Raw genomic sequence first — 27,622 nt, 5'->3', positions numbered from 1 at the left:
CTCTCAATCTTACCATTCAAACTGAACTAATGTCCAGTTCGATAGAATGAAAATTACATGGCCAATTTATCATTGTTCCAGGTAGAAGCTAGTCTCTGGAAATGCTTGATAAATATAATAATTTGTACATGAAATAGAGCATCAACTGTCCCATGTTTCATTTTTTGAAATTTGAAATAACTCCTCCACCAAGACTTTCTGAGATTTGACTCTGGTTGGAAACAACGCCTTTAGGACTTGTGTGCTCAAAGGGGTAACTCACGCCATGAGCTGCCAACTGCTTCCTTTCTGAACTTCTGAGTCAGATAGCATCTGTTAGCTTCATTTTTGCAATTTGTCAGACCAAAACAAGGACAGATGGACTGACAATGATGCAAACGATATTATACTTCTGCCTGGGAGCATGTTGGAAGTAAATGCTGCACTTGTTTGGAAGTAGATGCAGTATTTCTGTGGAGGAGACAGGCAGTGCTATCTGGAAGTAAGGTCAAATGAATGCGACATGTTCTGCTGTTTACTGCACTGTGAGCTGAACTGAAACTCGAAGCTCAACATATTCAAATCAAATAGAGAAGCTTGACAAGCACTTAGATTTGTAAGATGAGAGAAGAGCTGAGACAGCACTTTCCATCGATTTCTCTGACTGTGGTCAGCTCCGACCCTCTGTAATGCAAATCACTTCTTCCTTCAGTTCCTCCCCCTCTCTGTCTCACAGTTCGGCAGTACACTCCTTTCCAAGAATGGAAAAGATGAGTGAGGTAAACTAGTCTGCTGTGGTGCTTAACCGAGCGTGGTTTCAGGCCTGCAGTATGCAAGGGCTATTACAGCTTCACGCAAACACCACTCAAGTTCCTCAGAAGTAAAATCAAGTGTAAAGCAGAACAGTTTCTGAAAGAGTTTGGCTCTTTGGGTAAGGGCTATCTGAACTTTAGCAGGCTATAATAAATCTGCCCTCTTGGGGAAATGGCAAAGTCTGAGCGAAGCCCTCCTACAAACACACAAGCACACACACAAGCACACACACAAGCACACACACAAGCACATGTCTAGCAAGCGTAACGCCCAGTCTTTCAGCCACCAGCGCCATATTGATTATTCTCCTCCATGGTTGGGCCATCAGCAGTGGCATCATCCTATGCAGACGTTACTTGATCCCTCCTCTTTGGGGAACCAGCGCCACATCCTTTTAGAACCCCACTGTCAGTCAAGCCCATCTCCACTCCAACCCCAGTTATCCAGTCAGAGAAATGGCTGCACACTGTCTCTACAGCAACACATGCAGCCTTTTCAGGGGAGTGAAGCGAACGAAAGGGTGAGGAGAGGATGTTGACACGCGCTCACTCAGAAACGGAGACATGGCCTGACACCAGCCTGACTTCTTTTTCATAGTGTGCGCTGTGGCCATTTCTTCTTTTACCAAGCACAAACAACTCCTGTCATAGCTGCCATGTTATTGTGCACATTCACATGAGAAAGTAAAAATACCTCTGGATGAGTTGTATGTGCATGGCTATGCAGGTCATTTTCCGTCACTATTAAAAGTTACCTATGTTTGGGAAAAAAGATGCTAGGAAATACTTAGTACTGCTTATCTCACTGACCACCAGTCAGCCAAAATTTCCATTGTTAGCCTATATACTGTGGGTATGCCTTTACATTGTGAGAACACAAAAAATGAAAATTGATTATATAATTCAACCATGTGTGACATATCACCATCTAGTCAGCATACAGACCCTCATCTCAACTCCCCTACTACAGTTTGACTCATCACAGCACACAGTTTCATCATCTCTCAGGAAAATAATCTTAAGAGTTCTATCAATTATTCAGATAGATTAGCATTCTTTCACAGCCAAGGGGAACAGAGAGACCTGAAGATGAAGTAGCATAGTGTGTGCTAATAGCTAAACCTAATGCAAATTTTTACTCCACTCAGCCTTCAGAAAGTGTGCATGCCAGGACCACCTACACCACAGGGCAGAAGTCAGAAGTGAACCAAAGTACAAATTACAAATCATGTTCCTATTTTATGAAAATGTAAAGGTAGTTCTTGGACACATTTTAGACACCCAAATGGATTAATATGCTGCACATGAGCAGGAACCTTGATGAGGGTGAGGTTAAGTGGAGTAAGCTAGCGTGAAATCTAAAAGGCCTACTATTTGGGCACACTGTTTAGTATGCTAGTATGCAGCCTATGACTAGGACACAATCTGTTACATCGTCAGTAGCTACCAGCTGAAGCTAATACAAGATGGAGCACTTTTCCAAAGAGATTCAATTACAGGCTCTTTCAAGATACACAAATGCACACTGACTCAGGAATTCCAGAAGACATCTGAGTAAAAACTGAGTAAAAACAGCACCATTTTTCTCTTTGGCTAGTCTGCTGTGAATGATTGGGGAAAGGGGAAGACACTATCCACATTATCTTTTGTTAATATACATTAACAGCTCCATGCTCTTTCAAACAGGCCTAATGTTAAAGGAATTTTGATTGAAATTCCAATAATGGTACAGATAATCTTGCAGCATTGCTGTGTCGCAGGTTTGGGGTAAGGGGTCTACTGATGCTACCAGTGAACGGCCCATGTTGTGGCATCTTTAGTTCCAACCAAGCAGGAGCACACCTCATCCCATTTGCTTCGTTAGTTAATCTCAGTTTTCAGAAACTGATTAGCCTCAGGTGTACTGCTCTTTGGTTGGAATGAATACATGCAACCCTTCCAGTCCTTTATGAATATGACAGCTCATCCGTTGTGAAAGACTGACTCAGGCTCTAGCTTGCCTAAAGCCTCCCAGCATCCAAGAACTATAGCTGATACACAGCCCAACCACTGCTCTGTCTACAAAGGCCACATCTTCAACTGAGCAATACAAATTCTTTTGAGTTTCATTATGAAATTACTTGACTCCATGACTTATATTCTGGCAAATTTATCTATGTAGTACATCACTTCTTCCTGCCATTCAAAAGGTGCAAAAATAAGTGTCCACCCAAAAGTGCTGGTGCTGACCCTGAAGGAGACTGTAAGTAGCTTCAGGTTCCAAAACTATGCTACACTAAACTGACTATCCTGATCAACAAGGCTGAAATCAAAGTAAAATAACGTAGCCATTAAATGAGCAACAGTGCAATGCTCTGTTGCTCATTTAACCATTCTTTAATTAAAAGATTTCATTGTATTTTTGTGACATATATTCACATAGATTCGCATTATTCTTAACTATTCAGTAAGGCAATTGAAAATCAGTGATAACCTCATTCCTGCTGTGCCTGGCAGTTCCCTGAGGAATTGACACACAACATGTGAGCATATTGAAGGATCAGCTATGTATGAGATAAAGCTCCCTAGTGAAAAGAATAACAGGAAGGAGAAATTGTAAATGTTGTAAAAGGCAGAAAATACTCTATGGCCATCTTCACACATCTCCTTCAGGTGTTCATCTGTTTGCATATTTTGGTGCCGCACAACTACACTATTCTGAACTCTAAATCTGAAAACCCGTTCCCTCTCAGTTCTGTCACTTGGCTGTAGCTGTGGGCCTCCTGCTGAATGGATTCCAAACAGGCAGCTGGAAAAGCCTTTGAAGAATGCAGACGTCACCGTCCGTGCATTTGGCAAAATCCTGAAGTGTTCATAGGAGCACATGTAATGATAATTCAAACTCAAGCAGGGCATGAACTACGCACATGAGTCGTTTAAAGGCACTGTTTATACGTCAGCTTTAAAGCTAGCTTTAAATCATTTTAAAAAAAACTTCACTCTCTGGACATTTTACAGGTCACTGCTCATTTGTAGTATTGCCATAGGTTGATATTACTGTTCGCATTATGAATTACCCTTAGATTAATGATGAAGTGGAAAAATGCAAAATTGCATTTTTATCTTATGTGTAGAAGTGATAAGAATATGAAAATTAATCCCATATTTGCATCAATTCAGCAGATACTAGTTTCCATGTACCATTTTTCATAAAATGTACCACAAAATATCACGATTAGTACTTAATTTCCTGATCATGAGATGACCCCAAATATTTTGCACATTTGTGACATTATACAACTATACATTTCTGAGAGTACACATTTGATGCATTTCCATTTGCTGGGCTAAAGCAAAAAAACTGTCAAGATGCAAGCAAGATGATGACAGAGAGGTGCCAATAGTCCAATGAGATATGCGTACACTAATGGTTCGCTTTCTTTATGGCCAATCTGGATGCAACAGTGCAGTTATGCTAGGTTACGTTCCAAACTAAAGTAATTAACAGTTCTATGATCCTTAGTTTTGATGTGTTTTACCCTAGTTCAGAAACTGTTGTCTAATACACAATTATTCTCACAGCCTATTTATTGCACTCTTTATCAACTAAAAGTAGAAGAGTAAAATCTTTCAAGCGATATTGTCAAAGTTGGCTGTTTCCCTTTAGTTATAAATGAATAACGCATGTAAAAATGCCAGAGACATACAGATTCATTGCTATGATATTTGGTTGCTAAAGTGTTATAATTACAGCCACTAACCTGGAAGGATGAGGGCAAGCACATGCTTCCTTCAAAACACATGAAGCCAGCAATTCATCTTTTCCAGCCATGGGATTCAGACTCAGAAGAGAGAAACCTTAGACAGCTGCACTATTTGATAGCCCCTAATTAAAGTGCTGAGCATATTATTATGTCAGTGATGTTTTATTTATTTATTTAAGCATTGATCTAAGAATTGCCAGGCTCAAAAATCACTATTTATAACTAAATTGATTTCTTCCCTCAAAGATGACTAAAATTAAGCATCCTCCTACAAGAACCATCTTCAATCACTTTTTTGTTACATTTAGTAGGCCTACAAAACCATTTTTAAAACAAGTTATTTGAAAAACACGCAACTTAACAGGAATTTGAGCGCTCGCCATTTTATTCTTCCCTCCCATTTCATTATTCAGTTCTGCACCTGGGACACAAACTTCATCATTAAGAAAGCATGGTAGGAACTTTCTGCACCTGCTGAAACACAACATCCAGCCCCAGGACAACTATCTGAGACATTCATTACAAGTGCCATCACATCTTCCATCGCTGTTTGGTTTGGCTCGGCTCCAGGTCAGTCCAAAGGTCAACTGCAGAACAAAGTCCATGGAGATAATCACAGGCTGCACAATCCCCAAACAAGCAATCCAGATGAACTAGACCTGCACTACCTCCTCCCACACATACACACTTATACCCCCAGCACACCAGCCAAGCTGCAGAGTTTTACTGAAGCCCTTCCATCACTTGCATTCATCCACTCACCCTGCTTCAGCAGCAGGTGAAACCGCACCCTAGTGAGGTTTCCATCCACCGCTTTTATTCAAATTTTGAAAGTCTGCAGTAAAAATTCTGAATAGAAAAGCCAGAGATACAAAAAGAAAACACCAGAACATCACAAAAAAATCTTTACATCAGGTAAAAAAGTTGGAATATGCAAAAAACAGTGACAGAAATGGATTTTGTCTAATAAATCGCAAAGTATAGTATGAGGCCAAAGGTCATGTTTCAGTTCTACCTGACAATAAAAACTAGTTAATATAGCCATGCACAGATCACAACCAGCTGTAACAGCACTACAAGATAAGGTTACATCTCTCCATTACTTACTTGGCCTTCTTTTATTTAAATGCAGAAGGTAACAACTGCCACACTCTTTCTGGATATGTGACTTCATTCGTATTTTTATCTGCTGACTCTTCGGAAAGGCACAGTGACTATTCAGTTTTACGCAGAATACACTACATGCAGAAGCTTATCTTTATACATTCTGTACTTGCATCCATGATGAAAATGGAATTTTTTTAGCCTAGGCCTGTGAAATGTTGGTATTCTAATATGAGCAGCACCAACTCTGCCAAAGCGCTCAGCTCCATATGCATGCTGAAAAATTGTGGCTCCTGTAGATATATTGTCCAGAAAAGGCTACTCAATGCAGAGCCAACACCATTACTGATGTGTGCAGTGCCAGCATATCCTAGAATGTCCAACGGATCCATGTTTAATGTTCTATCTAATTTGCAATTTAGAAATTAGTTAAAAGTAAATAAACAGGAAACCCATGGGTAACAAGGCTATTGACAACAGAGAAACAGAAAGCCATATCAAAGACAAGGTGTGAAAGAAGCCCTGGTAGACCTGGCCATACACTGAAAGTGACCTTGAAGTTATGTGCCATGAAAATGCACCATAAAATAAAATGATAACACATACACCGGAAGACCACATAACTGTATTAACCACAGAGAGTCTCTTAAACCATCAGCTCAGTGTTGCAGCCATAGAGCAGTTTGATTGGATTAGGCCCCAGCTCAGAGTTGGCTAGCACTGAAGTCTTTGCCTCCTGTTATCACTGATGATTAGGGCCTGTATCCTCTCAGGAGCAGAGAGATGTTGCGGGGACGGAAAGCTGCAGCCATGGCTCAGGTTTTAAAAGGCCGCCTGGCGCCAGGCACCTTGCCAAGAGCGCAGACAACCTGCTCTCCCCCACTTGCCAGCATGGCTGCAGAGAACCACCGAGGACAATGGAGAACAGACAAATCTAATAAAAGTCAAGCACTCAAAAAAGCAACCTCACCATGTGATCCACACCATATGGCCGCTGTACAGACATGAGCAGTTTATGGAGGATTAGGATCCGGCACCAAAACGCATGGCCCGTGTTACAAAATCAGGGAATATCAATGCAAAATAAGCCCACAACCTAAGCATAAAATCATATAGTTACTCATTTTAAGCATGGATTAAAAATAGATGGCCTGACCCAAGTTCCTTACTATTCATTGAAATACCTCTTTTGATAGATAAACAAATAAATAAATAAATAACTAGATAGCTGTTACTATAGAGGAGTGGGAGAAGCGGGGACCTCTGTCCACATCCTAGTTGCGCCAGCGGGAGGCTGGCAGGCCTGACAGCCAAGGCCTGAACCATTACATAATGCGCCCCATTCAATGCCTATGAATATGACAAGACTGAAAGGGAAAGAGCGGACAAGCAGGAAGCAGCTCTTTCCAAGCCTGCCCATCCCTCACTGCTCTGCGTGAGAGAAAAGACTACAGGCAGTCTGATTTAAAAAGGCCCTGCTCCCTCTCTGCCTAGAGCCTCTCTATTTAAATGCAAATAAAGGCAGCTGAACAGCACGGACTGGGGTGAGGCGCACGCCCCCCTGGTCCTGTGAAGGACCCCATCCTGCCACCTATCCGCTGGGGGCTTAAACCAGCTGAGCAGGATCCCCCCACCTTTCCCCTCCAGATGCACTGTAAAGCTTTCCTATTCCAGCTCCACAATGCATCAGACACTAATGCATATAGTCTCTGTGCATATTTAATGGATCCCCCCCCCCCCCCCCCCCCCCCCCCCCATCAATGGGAGTTTCTGCAAGATTTGAGTGGCAGTTGCCAGGGTAGGCTGTCTATTTCAGGTTCGCATTTAAATGGCAAGGGCTGGGGGACCATCTGTAAATCAAACAGCCCAGCTCTGGGTAATACCAAGGGTCCCTGCAGTGGTTACTGCCATGAATCACCATTGGCCAGACACACACCGCCATATAAACCCATCTTTCACATTCCTGCAACAGAGTAGGGAGGCAGGCACGTGAGCCACATGTGAGGAACAGAAACACCACAACACCACTGCTCACAGATGTTTCCCATTCATATCCTAGTCCTAACTCTCCACCAATACTCTGACATTTGACATATTTTGTTTTTATAAATGTCGATTAAGACTCCTTTCTAAGAGGAGTTAATAAGGGCAGAGAGAGTACAGTATACAGCAGACATGAGTACACCCCTTCGTCACTTAAATGTCAAACGATTCAAAATTGTATCACCTTACAGTAACTGCATTACTTCTAATGGTGAGCATTAGGGTATTTGCTCTTAAAAACTAACAGTTTGGATTTGCTGTATTAAATATACAAACCTCACAGTAGGACCTCTATGCAACAAAAGCCAGTAGACCTTTTATTACTGTGATTCAATTTTTTCCCCCCCCAATGCTTCCACCTTCCACTGTGCACCTTCGTTTTTGACAGCAGAGTTCCTTGGCAGGGAGGACACAAGTGTTCCACAAGTTTCTGGAGAGATGTTCTGCCATTCTTCTGAGACACCCTGTTCTAACTTCAGGTCAGGTGACATACTTCACCAGTTCATCTGAGCCAAACAAATTTATCTTGACCTCATATGACCAAAGAATGGGCTTCCAATTTTTATCGGGCTCTTTTCATGTTCTTTAGCAAAGGTTAATCTTGCAGTTTTGCGTCGAAGAGCAAGCCATGACTTTTTTTCATGGATGCCATCTGTAGAGGTTGACTTTATGCAATGTGCTTCACACTGTCTGAGCTGTCACAGAAACTCCAGTTTCCACTGATAACCTCCCCACCATGCCAAGTCTGAAGTACTTGCCTGTCTGTTTTTCAGAGGTACATTGTGTGAATAGTGTACTTTCTGTGGTGTCATTATGGAAGACAGCCATTATAGCTCCGGTTAGTGGTACTATGGCTTGTTCTATACTCATGATTACTGCTGCAACTGTGTTTCGATTGATTTTTAGTTTTTGACTGATCTTCCTGTATCCTTTTCCATCTTTGTGAAACCTCACAATCAGATTTTTAGCTCCTCTGGCAATTTTTTTCTATGTTGAGTCATGACGCAGACATACAAATAGACACAGCCCATAGGTATAAAATGTGAGAAGGTTCTGGTGTTCACAGGTCATTTCATAACCTTGTTCATACAGTTAGGCTAATTGGAAATAGTTGTATTCATAGTTGTACACAATTTTGTTTTAATGATTACAGGTTCACTAACCTTGTGTGCGAGTGATCACAGGTGTATTCACTTTTGTTACATTGAGTTTCTATTTTGGAGCCTGTATTTTCAATACAGTACTTCTAAAATAGTCTACAATAGCCTATATTTGTATTGTTCATAAAAGAAACTACCCTATTTGTCAACTCAGAAATAATAAATAATGCAATAATTGAGAGATGATCATTTTGAATCTTTTGACATTTTGATATTACACAGGGCTGTACTCATTCTGTTCTATATGACACGAACCTGTATGAATTCGAATCTAACAGCCATATACAAGAGAGATATTAAATATGGGATTGCTGAAAATCAAAATTATAAATCTATCATCAAGAGTTCTTGTTGCAGACAGGAGCCATAATCCTCCGAGATAATTAAACAAAAGGGCATTCCTTATTTCAGTGTGTGAGTTTAAGAAATGACAGGGGGTGCTTAAAATGAAGTGAAGGCATTTTTAATTAGGTCTTTTTCAGTGCAGGCACCTCCACGTGACATAACACCAGCCTGCTGGCATGGTTTACAGCTACCAACCACACAGATGCTCAGGCAAGCTCCTCCGCATGCGCAGAAGAGAAGATTAACTGACTGAGGTGAGACTTAAGTTGCCACATTCTTACCCATTTCCATCCTTTCAGTTAAAACAAGGATGACTGCTTTATTCCGCCCAATAAAAAGCACAGGGGACAAGAGAGTGAAAACCTGCAATGGATATAGTGATTTGACCGGATAAGGTACTCTGGGGTGTGGTTCACAGTAACCTAAGATAATGGGGTCATAGGCTGATGATCTCACAGATGCACAAGCATCAGAAAGGCATAAATAAAGAAGCAGATATATCCCGCACCTCCTCAAATAGGATTACTCCCCCACCGTAACAGACATATGTGAAGGCAGTATGATGAGGATAATTTACATAGGAACTAGTAAATCTGGACTGACAGGAAATCTGTCTGAGAATGAACAAACAGAAATGAGCCATGAAAATGAGTCTGCATCTTTCCATAATTTTTAAGTACAGATTCATTTAACTTCTTTGTGCCTAGAGAGCCTTTAAAAATAAAATTAAAAATAATAACCCTGCCATGCCATTCACAAAACTAGTCCAACTGTCAGGCAACAAACAGTAATGGAGGACATCTTCATTAACTCAGTACTGCTGTGCCATGATAATGACATTCACTGCATTTATGGACCTGAGCACCAGGCTCTGCATAGTCCAATCTACATGTGCTGCAACAGCAGTGGTGCCAACAGCTCATAATTTAATCACTCATGATAATACATGCTTCACTACTGTAAAATAGCACTAACTACACCCATGATATGGGCTGTTTAAAGTTGCTTCTCCTTATCAGTTTCTAATATCGTCTGTGAATAAAACCACACACTGGTGAATCAACTACTGCTCAAAGTTAACATGTAGTATCAAATTCCCCTGTGTAGCTCATATGCAAACCTCCATGTATACAAAGCAGCGGAGCTCAAATTAGCATGGAATTAGCATTAACCAACCCCCACCCCCCCTTATTCCTCCCATTTCACACGGAACACTGCTTAAACAGGAGCCACGCACCAATGGCACAGATGTGGACTGCATAATGCACAACAAAGCATCCATGTCACTTGACAGGCAGAGGATAAATGCTACTAGCAGAGCTGCAGCATTCAAAGTCATCATAATGATCCAGACTATTAGAGGTCATTACTCAGCCAGTAGAGGGGACATGCATAACAATGGTTACTCAGGCACAGGCTCAATGTAGCTTTGCTCCTAACAAAGCCTCCTGGTAGATCCGCAATGTCTGGCATAGAGACCTGTTCATTATTCAGTTCACCTCAATATTGTGCTTTATAGTTTTGTATTTGACTGAACTATTCTGATGTCAATACTTCGTTTTGATCTTTTTATTGCTTACAGGCTTTGTCCTTATAACAGAAACAAATAAATAACTAAAAGTCAAATCAGAATCTGAAGAACAAAAGTGTTATATTTCATATACAACCCCAAAGAATTATGCACCAAAAGGTAACAGCTAGATTGCTTGCAAGTTCAAGACAAGTGCACTTTCTTCTCATTATTACCATCTCCCTGATTTTTATCCTCCTCGTCTTCTCTGTGTCAAAATATGGAGATGTAGAAACAGAAAATCAGTAACATTCATGCATTTTTACTGCTACCCTGGCTCTCACACTCTGTATTCTTGTGGTGGCTGCCCCCTCCCCTACTGCAGTCTTTCTGGGTCTTTCAGTCCCCTTCCCTCTGTAATTCATCCTTATGGCATACATTATTCACAACATATTTATTTTTATAAGAGCCTGGTCTTCTCAGGTGCTGCCTGTACTCACCTTCCTGTTTGTAAATTACTTAGGTGAAGTGTTACAATGATTTTCAGTGTAGCGTTTAAAAGCCTCTCTACCATGGTGGTTGTATCTGGCCTAAACAGACTGAAATTCAAAGCTGAATTACACGCCAGTGTTCTAAACACGAAACAACACAGTTTCTTTGAAGCTGCATATCTCAGCCATGCTCAATATTTGGCTCTATTAAAACCCCAGTTTGATTTTTTCTTTTTTTATTATAAATCATGGGGGTAGAAACTAAAACCAGGTCCCAATAAACAACTGTATTAAAATAACAACAAAAGAAAATCAGCAAGCTCAAAAATCTATTCATAAGGCTGTTCAACAGGGCAATTCTTGCCCAAGTCTCTACTCTAACCAGCTAAGCTGATTTACAAGCCTGTGGTCCTCATCACATTGGTTCAGTGGATGAGAAAACTTCAAAGAGGTTCAGATACCTGACTGAACCCCAAACGGCATGTGCATTGTGGGGCTCTCTTATACATTCACAGTCCACTCCAGTCTAGACTACTATGCCCATTAACAATGACCACTGTGCGTGTGTGTGTGTGTGTGTGTGTGTGTGTGTGTGTGTGTGTGTGTTTTTACTACACTTTAGGAACTAATATGTATACATAAAATGCTGCACACATCGTAAGGATACAGGGATGCAATGTCCACTACAGCTGTTTCCTTTGATGACAAAATGTTGTTCATCTGTTCATTAATTTGTGGGCAAGAACCAGTATATTATAACAGGCAACTATGCTAATTCAAAATGTGGGATATGTCCATGTGTGCTTAAAGTCATCAGACACATGTCATCTTCATGAGTCCCAGAAGGAAAGCGAGCCATTTACCACATGCTACTCAAGCAAGAAGCCAATCAGATTGTGTGTGTGTGTGAGTGATTTTATATAATATAATATAATATTATATATATATATATATATATATATATATATATATATATATATATATATATATATATATATATATATATATAAAATCATTAAACTGTAAATTCATTTCATTCATAACATTTCTAGCATGATTCCGGACTCTTTACTATTACACATTCAACTAGTTCTATAATAGTAAAGTGTACTGAAATGGGCAGTAGCTCTGTTTGGGGTTGCCACAAAGTAACACTGAAGAAAATGGGTGTAGAGATGACTGCTGTGACAACTCTTTGATGGTTGAACTGTCCAAATGATTTACAAAAGGCACAACCAAGTAGGACGAGTAATAAGAGATCCACAGACCTGAACAGAACAACCACTAACCAGGGTGTCAACTGCTGCACTCCCCAACCAAGCCACGACAGTTATGCTGCTTCTGGAAATAACAATTGTGTCTGCAGACACAAAACCTTTTGTATGGAAAAGTGAAGATATTGATTGTGTTATCGGAATAGAAAATCTGGGGTGTAAAGAATATGTGGGTCCATATTTGCTGGGCAAAAAAGCAGCTAAAGAACGCGATAGTAAGGAGGGACATTGGTCAGCGCGGCCATACTGGACGTCTTTTTTCTTTCTTAATAAGGATAGCTGTGTTATAAATATGTCTGACTGGTAGCTAAATGTTTACTACAATGTCATAAAATCCGTGGAAAAAAAACGAGATCGTGTTGCATTTCGAATCCGTATTGCTAGGTCATCATGTCTGTTTATTATGTTCCACATCTCCCTGTATATTTTCAGTGTGCAGTACCAGGCGGTGCTAGACATTTGATCTCACAGATGTCCCTTAAAACGTAAACAAAGGGAGGAATTAACTGAGCTAGCTACTCGCCTTCAAGTTCCACCCATCTTTGCAAGGACCAGAACACTGTGCTACAATACACTCCATTCTACCCAGCAACAAAGCGGCAGCATTCGGTTCTTTTGGAACTGAGACTTTCATCAGCTAAAACAGAAAATGTCCAATTAACCCTGCAGAGGCAACGTTCAGCGCATGAACTGTGTAATAGCGAGGCAACACTGCTCCTTCCTTCAATAAGGTTAAGGTTTTACCGATTATTAAAAACTTACCTCCTTGTCTACGTTGCTAACATAAAAGGAACATTGCACGATAACGAGGGTGCATATGGTCCGATCTTAAAATCTTAAAATACTGCATGGAACTTCGTCCACAAATAAAAACTGAGGGGATAATTTGCACCAAGAGGGAGGTGAGGCGGTACCCGCTTCAGTGCAGAGAAATACATCTAGGCTAACTGAGCTTTGCTAGTCTTGTTTTCTTTGAATCCACAATCATGCGTTTGCAAGAACTGCATTAGCTAACTTCCATGATAAACGCAATGGGCCAGTAATCAACACATCTCAAATTGCGATGTTTCATAATAATGTTGTTAACCAGAACCGTCTTGGCGCAACGCCTCACAAAACTTAAGATTTACGAACGAGGTAGCGTTAAGTAGGTTTTGCTATGACAGACCGGCAGTCGCATACCTTTGACTTGTGTTTCATATTCTCCAATGATTTCCTTGTCCTTCTTAAATTTCGTTTGAGATGACATTTTTCCTGAGGTATTAACGTAGAATCCAGCGAGATGTGGATGTGGATCCTTGCACGATAACTCCTGTCACAGCTTGCAGCGTTTTTCCTTATTTCAGGACTTAAGTAAAATAAATGTCCTTCGTGTAACATTCAGCAGATGTCTGTTTTCTTCAACCAACAAGACCACCAAGCGAAACGGGATTCACCTAATGCACACCTGCACTTTCTCAAACCGAGATAGCTAACTAGCTAATCCCTTGCGTTGAGAAGTGCTACGATTCTACACAAGGGGCTCCTCCTTGCTCAATACAGAGTGCCATCCAAAGTGACTGAAGAAATGGAAATTCCTGTTTATAAAAAGATGAGTTTACTGTGAGAATGGTAGCACTTTATGTGTGTACCCATGCCGTTTAAAGCATCACAATAACCGTTGATGAAAAGTTGAGGGCGCATTTCAGAGTCCTAATGCGCCCGAATCACCCTCGAGCTCCAAAATCTCAGTAAAACGAAGAATGGAATTGCGCCAAGCATCATCTGAAACTCCTCCTACTGTGGAATCTCCGCCCTCAACCAATCCAATCAGTTCCATAGGAAACGCCTCCTACTCTAGAATCCCCTCCCTTAACCAATCCCATCATTTCCATACGAAACTCCTCCTACTATAGAATCCCCTCCCTTAACCAATCCAATCAGCTCCGTAGTCACGCCTCCGAGAGCGCGCACGCTCCCTCGCCCCTCTCTATCTAGCCATCTTAACAGTTCATGTTCTGAAAGATTGTATTTCTGCTAACTACTCCAAATTTTACACCCACCTCTAAAGTGTACAATAAAAAGTATAATAAGCCAAAGTAGCCCGTTTAATGTTTTTAGGTTTTGACTTAAGTTGAGTTTGTAACCAAATAAGGTAGCCTAAAAAATTAGTTATATACAAAGCAGTTTAGAGGTTAGCGAGGACACTGGCAAATATTTAACCCGTTATATACTCAGTTGTTTATATCGAAAGACTATCCAACTCAAAAACCATAGGTAACGTTCGTATTTGATTGGCTCTTCGCCCACACACCCTTATCGCTGCTGGGGTGGTAGGAGACCTGCCATTTCTGTGTCCCACAAGTGTCAAAGCAAAGTTTCAAAGCACGGCAGGGGAAGCCCCGACCACAGTGGAGCTTCGCTGACAGCTTGTGTCAGTGAGCTGTTTAAGGAAAAGAAAAAGCGCATCCCTGCTTAGAGACCTGTCACCGCACAACCCGATCAACGATCCAGCAATAGGACAGAAAAGCTCCTAGTGAAATGGAGCATGAGCCACCCAAGACTGCAAGTGAAGGCCAGCGAAACTGAAGAAGTTACTTGTCTATTAAGTATATTTATGGAAGAGACTGAGGTTATCATCATCTGACTAATTTAGGACTACATAGAATTGGCTGGAAAAAAACTGGAAGCTTACATGTACAGCTATAGAGCAGGAGTCCAGGAGTAATCTTGCAGTGATGTTTTTTTTTTTTTTTTCATTTTCTCCTGCATGTTTCCTACATTAATTAATCCTACATGGATTATAATTAATCCTACATGTTTCCTATATTAATTAATCACAAACGTACATTGCCTCTGCATGTTGGTCATGCTTCCTGCTGTTTATTGCCGTAGACAAGGAAAGTATGCCCGAGCTAATGATAAAAAACTCAATCCAGTAGAGCCCAGCGTTATCCCATCCCAACCCCCTGGCACAACCACCTATTATTCTTTCTTAGACAATGGCTATGGAAGTCTAGTAATACTACTTAACATATTCGGCACAGCTTGAGTTTAAGATGTGGAACATCTTCCAGTAGAGATTTTACTGCATACTTCACCCTTAGAGAATGTCAGGAGTAATGCTCCTTAACATACTTTAAAGCCTTTAGCAGTAGGTGGACCTGTATGATATTACAGCATCCTGTCCCACTGCACTTGTCTCTGGAATCTCTGTCTGCACACCACTCTGTGCACGCCTCTGTGCAGTAGCTAAATCACAGAGAGAATTGCCAATGCAGTGGACGCAAGTATCCTCAGCAGCTGTGTGAATAAAACAAACAAACAAACAGAACAACAAGCTCTACAGGCAAGAGATGATCTGCAGATCACAGATGAAAATGACTGGAACGTGAAACGCAGAAACTCTTTCCAACTACATATTGGGAATCCAGTGAATGACTTGCTGTGTTTGAAGTATGATTTATGATGTTAATTTTTCCAGCTTTCCTGTGTCACCTGATTACTGTTGGGAGTTGTGGGTCTGACCCAACACTCAGCTTGCCTTTATATGAACTGGACTTTATATGAACCGGAGTTTGAGGCCTGCTGGCTCTGAGCTTTATCACAACAGTGAACATTTGAGTGCATGCTCAAGGACGTTGCCTCGCCACTTGCTTATTGGGCAGACTTTGCCTGGTCCTTTGCCCCTCCTCTCTGCAACTCATTGCTAGGCATCTCAGGGTGCAGGGGCCTGGGAAACTATGACTTCAGTGTTTTTGAGGGACAAAGCCTCATTGTGAGGTCCCCCTCAGTATTTCAGTCTGAAAAGAGAGAGAGAAAAGAGAGAGAGAGTCCACTGAGTGAGTCCTTGCACCAGAGGAAAACGCTGGGGACACCAGAGAGAGGAGACCATCTGGAGCACTCCCAGTATTTTGGAGTAATGCTGCAAATGCATGTGATTTGGGTATTCTTTGGAGAAATGGTAGCATACAAAATATGGCGAAGTAAAGCAATAAAACACATTAACCACATTTTGCAGAAATTACAGAATTTTTACTCATTAACTTTTTATGATTCATGTCTAACTTGCTGGAGCCTAATGCTGGAAATCTACTTCAGTGCATATCTACCCATTTTTCCAAAGACAACCAAAATTAACCCAAAACCCAGTTGTCATTTTACATGATCTGCAGAGTTCATCGTGCTTCTGTGGTAGTTAATGAACTTAGAGCAACCGTTAGCAGAGAGATGGAGAAAGAATGTCTGGTGAACTCATTATTGCACACTCCGACTATGTGGAAATCTAAAGTTGAGTCCTGTGGGTTTCATTCTGTGTGTGTGTGTGTGTGTGTGTGTGTGTGAGAGAGAGAGGGGGGGGGGGTGTTTGTGTGTGTAGGCACACGTAGGCACACATGTCTGCATATGTGTTTGTGTTTGTAATGTGTACATGTGGGCAAGAGAGAGTGCATGTGTATACATACGTGTACTTAGGCTATGGTTATTTTTTTAAGTGAGCGCTGTTTTAGGGCAGTTGCAGCAATTTTAAGAAATGAGCAAAAGGTCAGCTCAAAGGTAAAGAAAAGGTCATTCCTTTGAATCATCTAAAAAATTCCCACTGACCTAAAATAAACATATTATGTAAGCATTGCTTTTTCAATCAGCAATCTGTTTTTGCTTCTTCTCATAGCAATATTTAAACAAACGTTCTGTAGTTGTAACTCACAGATGTTATCAGCCGTAGTGATCCATAACACAGCATGTGGGAATGCACCTTACCCTCTGCATCAAACAGACTCACCCAGCTTCAGTCACAGAGGAATTAGAACTTGTCTTTGAAGTGAAAACTTCCATGTTTGCTTCTGGTGCCTGATTAAACCGTATTTGGTTGCAGTATTGTTTTTTATTTAATATTTAAGTGCTTGTTTGTTTCTAAACATTTGCAGTAGATGTAAGTTTGACTGAGGACAGGTAACACATTAATGCAAGCATTTCTGTCAATTAGTTTGTTTCTGCAAAAAAGATGGCAGAATATAAAGACTGCATGCAGGCATAATTGAATTCAAAGACTCATAACTACCGCAATACAGAAAACAGCATAGTAAGACAATAAGTACCAGCAGCAGTGTTATGCTTAGGCTAAGTATAGTGTCTATAATATCAGCCTTTAAATTGGATACAATTTCTTCATGGATTTCTTTTGCTGATTCATCATGCACAGTGCAATCAGTGTAATCAGCAACAGGAACTCAGTGCCACTTTATGATAAAGAGTCCATCATTTCTTTTAAAGAGTGGATTGCTGGTTCAGAAATTCTGTATACCGGTGCAAGTTTACTATAGCTTGTGTGTGTTGGCCAATTCCTCTCACTCTAATTACAAACACACTGCAAGTCATTAAACACAAACATGCCAACAGGCGAATTGCATGTGAAATAAGCTCAAAGCTTGATGCATATTCCCTTTGCATTTTTAAAATCTTTCTTTCCTCTCTTTTGTCTTCATCGTTTTCTCTGTTTCTTCTTCCCTTCCATTTCACCTTTGTTTTTTTTTTATGTGTGTTTATTCTTTACTGTTTTCTTTCCATACCTCCCTTTCAAGTTCTCTTCCATGGCCACCTTCTGTCTCTGTCAGCATGTGGTAGCACATGTGCATGCATGTGTGTGTGCATGTGGATACTGCTTGGTGCTGTGTTTAAGGATAAACACAGAGCCACAGGAGGAATTATAATGTACATTAACATTCAGTATCATCTGGTTTACAGAGCTCATTCACTCTTGCACATGATCAGCATGCTTTTCAAGACATGGTGAAGTTATCAAGCTCTGTCTTGTTAAGAGTGTAGGAATACAGTAATGATAAAAACAAAACAAACAAGCAAACAGTAAACAAATAAACAAAACAAAACAAAAAACAGTCCGAGTTCACAGTCAGGTTTTTACAGCTGGATATCTTGATTCTGTAATATTTCAGGTAGACATCTTAGCTTTTTTTAAATGTTATTTTATTTTTGTGTGCAGTTACTTTGTTCCACAATCACTTGAAAGGAAAATAATTAAGTTTAGCTGGTGGGAACATATAGCCTTTCATCAAGCCGCATATTCTCATTTCACTCAGTTTTATTTCAGTTTACACACATGCTATTGTACCCACAACTGGTGATGACATTTCTATGACCATGTGAAAATGCCTAGAGAGATGAAGTGGTAGTGTATTGACGCCCCCCTGTGTTCAATATATTTTGGGTGCTATTTAGGCCCCCGGTTTATAACATAAAAGTTATTATAATTTACTTTTTATACTGTTATTTAATTTAAAACACCAACTACTGACATTTTCGTAGTATCCATTCTAAATTACTCATATTTGAACTTACAAGTCTACACAAGCTTTTATTTTGAAATTTGGTTATGCTTCCGTTTTTACAACGTCACCAAACAGCGCGGAGTTAACGTGTTAACAAATAGCATGGAACGAAAGTGCGTCTTGTAGGGGACAAAAAATAATGATATTTTGGAATTTCGTCACATCATTAAGCGACTATTCTGTAAATTGCCAATAACTACCTTTAAGTCTAGTCTGAGGACTAACACATCCACATTGAATTCCTCGAAAATGAATGGCATTCTGAAACTTGTTATAAACCAACTTAGAAGAGGAATTACCAAGCAGGAGGTAAGATATCGGTTATGAGCAGAGTGTAACTTGCTGGGAGCAAACGCTCATTAAAGAATAGACTGTTCTGCTGCACAGTGTTTCTCATACGGGGTGGAGAAGGGTAAACGGATTTTTTGTCATGCAACAAAATAACTCAGTAATTGTCAAGCATTTTGATATTACTCATTATATAACAAAATACATTTGTGTTTTGGACCCCACACATCTGTCTGTGTCTGTATATGTGCTTGCCATAGCTGTATTTATAAAGGGATTTTACTGATGTACATCAAGATTGTCTCAGTAATGACAATAGAAAGGTTTCAAACATTTAAACATGCAGATCAAAATTCTTTACAGATGTGTAAAAAGAAGGTAATTATTATAGTAGTGCATACTCATTATTTGTTTAAAGATACAGTAAAATGGCAATTTGCTAAAGTAAAAAGTACTTACTGTTAATATTTGGTGCATAAAAGTAAAAAGCTTCTCCGCTCCTTTTGCAAGTTAGGTTGTTTAATAAGGAATGATTTGTAGTGTCTCTGCTTTTGCAGACTTTGGTCACATTACCCTGCAGAGCTGCAGGTGGTGCTGTTGCCCCTCCTGCAGACTGCAGTGTTACAGTAGAGGAGGCAGTGAGCCTGTGGACTCAACACTTCCTGCAGCATGGAGTCTCTGAGCCTCTCTCGTCCAGTCACTACATCATAGCTCATGTACTTGGAAAGAAAACAGTGAGTTTTCCCATGCTTGTTCTCCGTAAGTACATGGACAGTGGCACAGGTTTTGTTGTTTTGGCTCCCCTCCCCCCCCCCATTCATTTTTAGAAGAATATATTGGCTATTGGCTAGATAATTAGCTACTCTTTTTTTCTTTTCTTTTCTTTTCTAAGAGTTTATATGTGGCATTTAAAGTGTGGTGCGGTTGTCTTTCATCACAGGGACAAAAACAATACTCAGTCTCAGTAAAGCAGGCAATTTCATTTATTAGAATATATTAATCAATGACATAAAGCGTTAGGTGTGTTAATCTCTTACATAGCCAACGTCTTGTTTAGTTAGTAATCTTAATATATTATTCAGTAAATACTGTTAATTATTCTGTAACCACACTGAAACTACTATGAAAGGTATATGGCTACAAGAAATGAGTGTTTGGACTAAATGCCTGCTCATGGTGTATACAGGTTTAAAGTCAGTTGTACATTTTTAAGTATAAATAATGCTCTGGTAAGATTAACAAGAACAAAAAGCCTGGGAGGCATAAACCACACCACTGAATGAAGGACAAATCCTTTCAATCATGAAGAAAAACCTGTAGAGCAGATCAAGAACGCTATCTAAATGTGCCAAAAAGAGCAAAAAACAAAGCGCGCAATGACTAAACTCAGTAGGCCAAATCAATGGTAAAAGAAGGCCTGAATGAATTGGGGAAAATATTTAATAACTCGGACTAATTTTATAATTGTGTTATATAATTGTGCTATATAACTAAAATTCTAGCTGTAAAGTAGGAGGTGGGTGGGGTTGGGATGCCAGACCTCACTGTTGGGCCTTCTGGAGGGGTTGCGGACAAAGGGAAGTGCCAACCTGTTGATCTTTGTGAAGAGCTTGTGATGGGCCCCCACACATCTATGTAGATGTTTAGATGTGCTTAGCTATAATTATGAAGGGATTTTATTGATGTAACAGCAGTACTATAGCACTATAAAACTGGTGAAAAAAGAAAAAAAAAAACAGTGGGGTAAATCTACAGAATCTTGTTGAGCATGTTTAATTAAAAAGCAGATCTGTGGAAAAAACTGCATTTGTTGTAAATTGCTCTTTTAATGTGATATCAGTTAATTGTTCAACCTTAAGTAATTCGAAATCAAATCAAAGGCAATGTTTGCTACAATTTGCCAGATAGTACATAAAACAACTGTAGACAAAATGTTATGTAGACTTGAGATGAAGATCAAGCAGCAGCGTGATTAAATGAGGAAGTGTAGGCGAGGAAAATGAACTTTTCATGGTCAAACCAATGTCACATTATCGGTGAGACACAGTGGCCTGAACATCTGTGACTGTCTGAGGAACTGGCTTGCTTATTTTTACACCAGTAGCAGGATGAAATACAGAAGTGTACGGAAGCATTCTGTTATCAGCTACAACAGAGAAGACACTGGTCTGTGGGTCACAGACTTCAAGTAGTCATCAAGTGCATTGGATTTTCAGTCACTTACTATACATAATGATTTCCTTTAAGGTTATGTTAATTTTTCTAAGTTTTAATTTGTTAATTTAATTATAGTCCAGAGATGCCATTTATGTATGCATCTGCAGGGTACCTTTGAAACGTGGGCATTGCTAGATGCCTAGGTGACTTAACCAATACAGATGTAAATGACATCAAATACTATAAAGCTAAAACTTGTTTTTTCATTGAGACAATGCATTAAAGTATGGAGTCAAAAAGCAAAAATCCTTATTGTTCAATTACTTGTGGACTCTCGAGGCAAAGATAAAAGGCTTCTCTGAAAAGGACTTCTGTTGACCAGACAACATAGTATAAGTTTGTTTAGTCTGATAAACAATTGATGCTTCTCTTTGGTCTTACTTTATTATGCTTTATTAGTGATGTCATCTATTGCAGAGGATTCTGTGTACAAATGTGCTTTATGTATAAAACCTTAGACTTTAAGCTCAGGTTTTATGTATATAGTTATGGCTTCTTTGTTTTGCTTGTCTGAGTCACTTTTTCACTTTTATAGGCTAACCAAATTATTTTTGGGTCAGTAGTATGTGTTATAACCATTGGGGGAGGAGGGGTGCACACATGTGTTCTCTCTATATTTATCTATAGGGAGGACACACACATGTATATTTTTTCCAGCAAACATACTGTGACCTACTCAGGCACAATGTTTGTCTGGAAACTTCTAGGAATCAAATGATGTTTTCCACCAGTCCCACTGCTTTGTTTTCCTAATTGAAAACATATTTCCCTCTCCCTCTCTGTCTTTCTCTATCTGTCTGACTATCTCTCTATGGAAGCTGGAGAGTGTAGAGAGGAGGAGGCTGAGGGAAACCCTGACTGATAAGGAGAGAGAGTGTGTTTGGAAATTATGTTCCAAACGCCTCACAAGGTACCACCACTGTTGTTCTGGATGTCCCCGTATGTATTTGGTAGTATAGTACAGCCATGTACTGATAATCACAGGATATTGAAGAGTACTGGTGCAAAACAGAAAATCTTGTGTGCATGGGTTTGTGTGTGAAAATCCCATGGGTTTTATATTGGCTGTGTGTGCGGGGTCTGTGTTTCAGGATGCCTGTGCAGTATGTGATTGAGGAGTGGGACTTCAGGGACCTGACTCTGAAGATGAGACCTCCAGTGTTTATCCCTCGTCCTGAGACAGAGGTTCCTTCCACATGCACTCTTCATCCATCCTTTACTCATTTCCCAGCAGCCTGCGGTTCCCTTCGTGGTATTGGAAACTGCAGGATGTGACTTGTAAAGGAGAAACATGTATGGACACACATTGTGCGGACATGTAAGTATCGGTTACCATGCAGTAACCATGTGATGGGCTTGTGTGCAGGAGCTTGTTAGCTTGGTGCTGGAGCATCTCCAGTCTGAGCAGGTAATGAAGGCCAGGGGCAAGGCTGCTGTTCACTGCCTGGAGATAGGCTGTGGTTCAGGAGCCATCTCTCTGAGCCTGCTGCACTCTGTTCCTCAGGTTAGTCACTCCACACTTCATTATCCCATTATCCTTTTAGCTCTTAGAGTTAAAGAGGGAACAAAAGTTTAATTCCAGTTTCCTGATGTGTGTTAAAGTTGGGGTATATATTTACTGTGCTTGTTCATGGTTGTTTGTATAGGAAAGGAATGTAAGAATAAAGCTAATAAGCATGGATCACAGAAAAAGTTGATGAAAATAAGTCATTCTTTAATGTAATATCTCTAAGCTCAAGGGCATTGCACTGGACCAAAGTCAAGAAGCAGTTTGCTTAACAAAAGAAAATGCGAGCAGGTGATTATCATCTCATTATGAATGCATGATATAGAGGAGTGATTGCAGGAGTTTTTCACTGGTGAAGATATGCTTATGTATGTTTTTTTGTAACAGACTAGGTCTTCAGGACAGACTGGAAGTTCGTAAATTAGATATTATGAAGGGTAAGTGGTTTAAGTGCATAAAATGCTGTTAGGTTTTTGTACACTGCGATGAAATGTTGGATTATTAGTCATTCCTGTCACTAATAACATCTAAAAGACAGCCCCTAGTGTAGCAGAGAATTGTTTGCTTGATTTTTATCTCCAAACCACTTACATGTGGTTTTTCTTTTATCTGTCTCTTTGTGACAGATAACAATATTTTGTGTGGCCTCTTACACACTACTGTTCTCATGTTTAATTATTTTTTTTAAATTAGCAAGAGTAAACATCTTAAATGTAGACAATATATATAAACAATTATATGTATTATTGTCTATCTATGGACAATATATCTGTTGAAAACGTGTGTGCGTGTGTCTTATTCATAGATGCGGCTTTGATAGTGAGAGACTACGGCCCTGTTGATGTGCTCGTTAGTAACCCCCCCTATCTGTTCACTGAGGATATGGCATCTCTGGAAGCTGAGATACTTAAGTATTGAAAATGCATACATAGAGAGAATGGACTACACACATCTAGACTGAACACATAGACATTTAGTATGTGACAGATACATAAGCATTCAGATGTGCTTCCAGTGCTTACATCAATAAACCTGAGGTTCCTCTGTACAGGTTTGAAGACCACTCAGCGTTGGACGGTGGTTTGGATGGAATGTCAGTAATCAGTCAGATTCTAGCTCTAGCACCACAACTCCTAACGAATGAAGGGTAAGGGGGAATGTATCTGTGCATCTGTGCATGCAGGTGGGTGTGTGTTTGTGTGGTTTTTAAGGAGCCTTGTGTTAGGTCTGTTGCACAGTGAACATGAGCTTGTGTCTGTGGCCTTGAAGAGCAGTGGTGTATAAATAGAATGGTCTAATCTAGCTAAGGAGCTTTCCCAGCACTTCTAAAGCACTTCAGGGAATCCAGTGGCACTCAGAGCTCTCCACACTTTCACAGAAGCAGATAAAGAGCGTTCCAGGGACTAGGTCTCTTTCTTACTAATTCCTCCTACAGCGCAAACAGCCCTTGGTAGTTAAAAAGCAAGACTTGGGAAAAGCATCTTCTAGTCTCATGAATAGAAGAATAGAGTTTTAAAGAATGGCTAACCTCCTGTTATAGATATATTAAACTTGGAACGCTTGGAGGGAGGGAGGGAGAGAAAGAGAGAGAGAATATGTGTGTGTGTGTGTGTGTATATATATATATGTGTGTGTGTGTGTGTGTGTGTGTGTGTGTGTGTGTGTGTGTGTGTGAATGTGTGCGTGATAGTATGTACATATGCGTCATGTTCTCTGTGGTAAATTTCAAACATCCTTTTGTGTGTCCTCTATGGCCTAGCAAACATTTATTACTGTGGACTAGTAAGTTCACTTAAACTACTGAGATCTACTTTTCATTCACAGAATTGGTACATGGTGAGTTTAATCAAAAAAAGACTGTCGTATCTAATTTTCTCTGTGTTTGAAGCCATAGTGGCTTTAAAGCTTTCATCCAGCTCAACTCATAAGCCTAAAATATGAATCTTTTTGTGTGTCATTGCTTCAGTCACTTGTCTCTATCTACCCCCCCTTTCAGTCGTTTGTATTTGGAGGTGGACCCACGCCACCCCCCTCTCCTACAATGGCTTGTGGAGGAGCAGACAGAAGGACTACATTATCTGGGAACAAGCTGTGATCTCACTACCAGGTCTGAATTACCAAAAGTCACACCTTGTAATAGGTATATTTATCGTGAAGCTATGTTAAGCTTCCGTGACCAAAATGACATTATAAACATCTTGGTTAACAACACTAGTGTTATATATTTGCACCTTATTTTCTGGTAGTGTTTCCCAACTTACATTTTGGTGAAATGTTTGGCGTGCTATGTACCCGTCCATGCCCCTGCACAAGTGTCATATGAGGACAGATTTGTGACAGTTCCTCAGATTAGCACTCTTGAAGCACAGCATCTTGCAGATGTCCTAGACACCACACTTGTGGCATGACGCAATGACATGCAGATAATTACACCCATACTTTGTCTATTTTAAACCACCAGCCAATAAATAGAATTAATATTGTTTCAATTATGCAAAAACAATTAACTTCCAAATTTCCTCATTATATTCTTGGATATTGTTTTTGAGTGTCTAACTGTACTACTGAGCGTCACCGCATTTGATTCTCTGTTGTTTCCTCAGGCCACGGTTCTGTGTCCTCCAGAGGAGTGGATGATAACAGACAGCCTGCTGAAGAGTGTCTGAGTGTTTGTGTCAGGGTAGAAGCTACAGACTGAGTAGGAGTGAAGTCCAGGCTGAAAGAGAGGGTGAGACGGCACATAAAGTGGTGGAAAGCTGATATGTCGTGTGGATGGAGCCACAGCCTTTTTCTGTTTCGGTGGCTTCCTGCCAGAGAGTTGAGCACCTCCCCTCCTAACACTTCTCCCCAGTACTGATCATTGTAGAGGGGATAACAGTGCAGTAATTCTGAAATGTTACAGTGGAATGACAGGCCAGCCACATGACTCCAGCAGACTGGGTTTTAGACTTATCACCATGAAGGGATCTAGATGAAAACTCACCATCTGTGACTTTTACTTTGAAGTTATGAAAAATATGGTATCTTACACATGCTCTCGCCACTTGGGTTATTCTGAGTTTATTTAAAAGCTGTGAGAAACTCTGAAACAGCCTTTAATTTGAGGATGTCTTCATGCTATTATTGATTATGACTTTAAACCAGGTTTGTGTGAGTGGTTTGAATTGTAGGCAGATTTTAACATCAGAGCTCTGGAAATTCTGGAGTCTGTGCAGCCCTTCTAAACACTGTAGTGTTTAGAATCTAACCCAATTTCTTATAGACACTGTCATAGCAAGTGTCTCCTCAGAGTTATACCTGAATATCAGCTTGAGGATACACCTCTACATTGCTTACCGGTGACTTAACAGGTGCACCCTCTGGGGAATCACGTTCCTTACGTTTTTGATGAAATGTCATTTGAGCTCATGAAGTGTTTCGGGAACTCACATTGCATCATTGAAAATGACGCAGAATCCCTGCAGGAGACCTGCAGCCTGTGCCTGGGGTCATGGCTTGTTTGCAGCATGCCAGAGGCTGGCCTGTTTGGAAATGTAACAGGGTACGACTGTTCAACGTCCAAGTTATGATTAAAAAATGATCATCCGACCAAAAGCCTGACAGATTTTTTTTTTTTTTAAATCAAATCCCCACTTGCAGAATACCTAGCACCACAGCTGGACCACTGCGTCTGTTTCTTTGTGATTTTTTTTTTTTTTTTTCTTCCTTTCTGAGCCTACTAGCACAGCAGCTTGCGCATTTGAATATGTGGCTGTGGTTTATTTTGGTGAGATTACATTCAGTGGGCTTGCAAGTGTGCTTGTGTGCGAGTGTGTGGCAGGGTGCAGTAGGCTGAAGGTAATTATTCAAGCCTTTTTCTGAGAACTCCCCCTCCCGATGAGGCTCTACCCGCTCCCTGGAAGCAGTGTGTGCATTCTGCGAAACAGCTGGCAACCTGCCGCACTCTTACTGGTGAGCATGCATATGCACACATGCATGCAGACAGAAAGGCATAGTGCCTATAATGCTGGCTGAAGTGAGCACTACATTTTGCATGGATGTTACTGTGAATCAGATCACTCTGAATCAGCTTTTGTAGAGTTTTGTAGAGGCTCTGAAGTGACCACCCTTTAAACAAAGCAGTTTGTTACGTAGTGTAGCTGATATTTCTGATGTAAATGTAGTTGTTTGCATCATGTGTTTGGTATTGTTGCCTCAATGTCACCAACTAAAATTAAGATCCTACAGAAAATTACACTAATTGAACTATATAGCTAAAGTTCAAATCTGCCCCTCAATGTTCTCTGTATTTAGATTGCCTGCATGTGTGTGAGGAGCTGCCACTGAGATAACATTACAGTAAAACACTGCTTCAGTTTCTTGGAATAGTAATCACAGTCTTGCCAAGAGAGAATGGCCTTTAATCCGAAAAATAGGGGGAAGTTTTTCTTTTTTTAATGGTAACATATCCTTGTTCTTTAGAAATATACTACTGGCCTTCATGACATTGACTGCCACGTTTTAACAGATTTTTTAAGTCAAAAGCTCTAGACTTTGTGAATAGGACTGAGCTACTTTTTCATTGTCCTTAATGATTAGTCAATTTTAATTAAAATATTAGAGGCAAATAAGTGTTTATTACATTTCATTTATTTGTTGACGCAGTGATGACTGGGCATTTATCACAGGTTTTGTCTAAGAGATGATTGAAAACTACTTATGCTGATGGAAAACTATTATTGCTTTAGAAGGGGAGTGCTGCTCTGCCTGTCCCTGTGTGTGTGTGTGTGTGTGTGTGTGTGTGTGTGTGTGTGTGTAATTATATATATATATATATATATATATAT

General features: G+C 40.2%; 2 protein-coding genes across 3 annotated transcripts in view; one reads left to right on the top strand and one right to left on the bottom strand.

The window, feature by feature from the left end:
- Positions 1–14,177, bottom strand: part of srgap3 (SLIT-ROBO Rho GTPase activating protein 3) — a 64,750-nt gene extending 50,573 nt beyond the window's left edge. For both annotated transcript variants that reach the window (XM_035524678.1, XM_035524679.1), the window contains exon 1: positions 13,644–14,177. In XM_035524678.1, the coding sequence (XP_035380571.1) occupies positions 13,644–13,710 (67 nt within the window). In that variant the 5' untranslated portion in view covers positions 13,711–14,177. The remainder of the gene's footprint in view (positions 1–13,643) is intronic.
- Positions 14,178–18,861: 4,684 nt separating this feature from the next.
- Positions 18,862–27,552, top strand: hemk1 (HemK methyltransferase family member 1). Its single transcript, XM_027007784.2, has 11 exons — positions 18,862–19,093; positions 19,630–19,806; positions 22,108–22,199; positions 22,381–22,474; positions 22,656–22,793; positions 23,023–23,087; positions 23,184–23,233; positions 23,602–23,707; positions 23,848–23,943; positions 24,793–24,903; positions 25,400–27,552. Exons 1-11 carry the CDS (start codon positions 19,034–19,036, stop codon positions 25,431–25,433), a joined length of 1,023 nt encoding a protein of 340 aa, XP_026863585.1. The 5' UTR covers positions 18,862–19,033; the 3' UTR covers positions 25,434–27,552.
- The last annotated feature ends 70 nt before the right edge of the window (positions 27,553–27,622 follow it).

Source organism: Electrophorus electricus, chromosome 3, assembly GCF_013358815.1.
Source record: "Electrophorus electricus isolate fEleEle1 chromosome 3, fEleEle1.pri, whole genome shotgun sequence".
In the NCBI taxonomy this organism is placed as follows: domain Eukaryota; kingdom Metazoa; phylum Chordata; class Actinopteri; order Gymnotiformes; family Gymnotidae; genus Electrophorus; species Electrophorus electricus.
The sequence above is the reverse complement of the archived record's forward strand: the minus strand, read 5'-3'. Positions and strand labels throughout refer to the sequence as shown.

What these genes read in the sequence shown, in the direction of transcription:
- hemk1 (XM_027007784.2), top strand. Translation starts at nt 19,034, where the DNA reads ATGAATGGCATTCTGAAACTTGTTATAAACCAACTTAGAAGAGGAATT. An exon ending in TCCCTCGTCCTGAGACAGAG is followed by an intron (nt 22,475 to 22,655) that starts GTTCCTTCCACA and finishes GCTTGTGTGCAG; the next exon opens with GAGCTTGTTAGCTTGGTGCT. An exon ending in CAACTCCTAACGAATGAAGG is followed by an intron (nt 23,944 to 24,792) that starts GTAAGGGGGAAT and finishes CCCCCCTTTCAG; the next exon opens with TCGTTTGTATTTGGAGGTGG.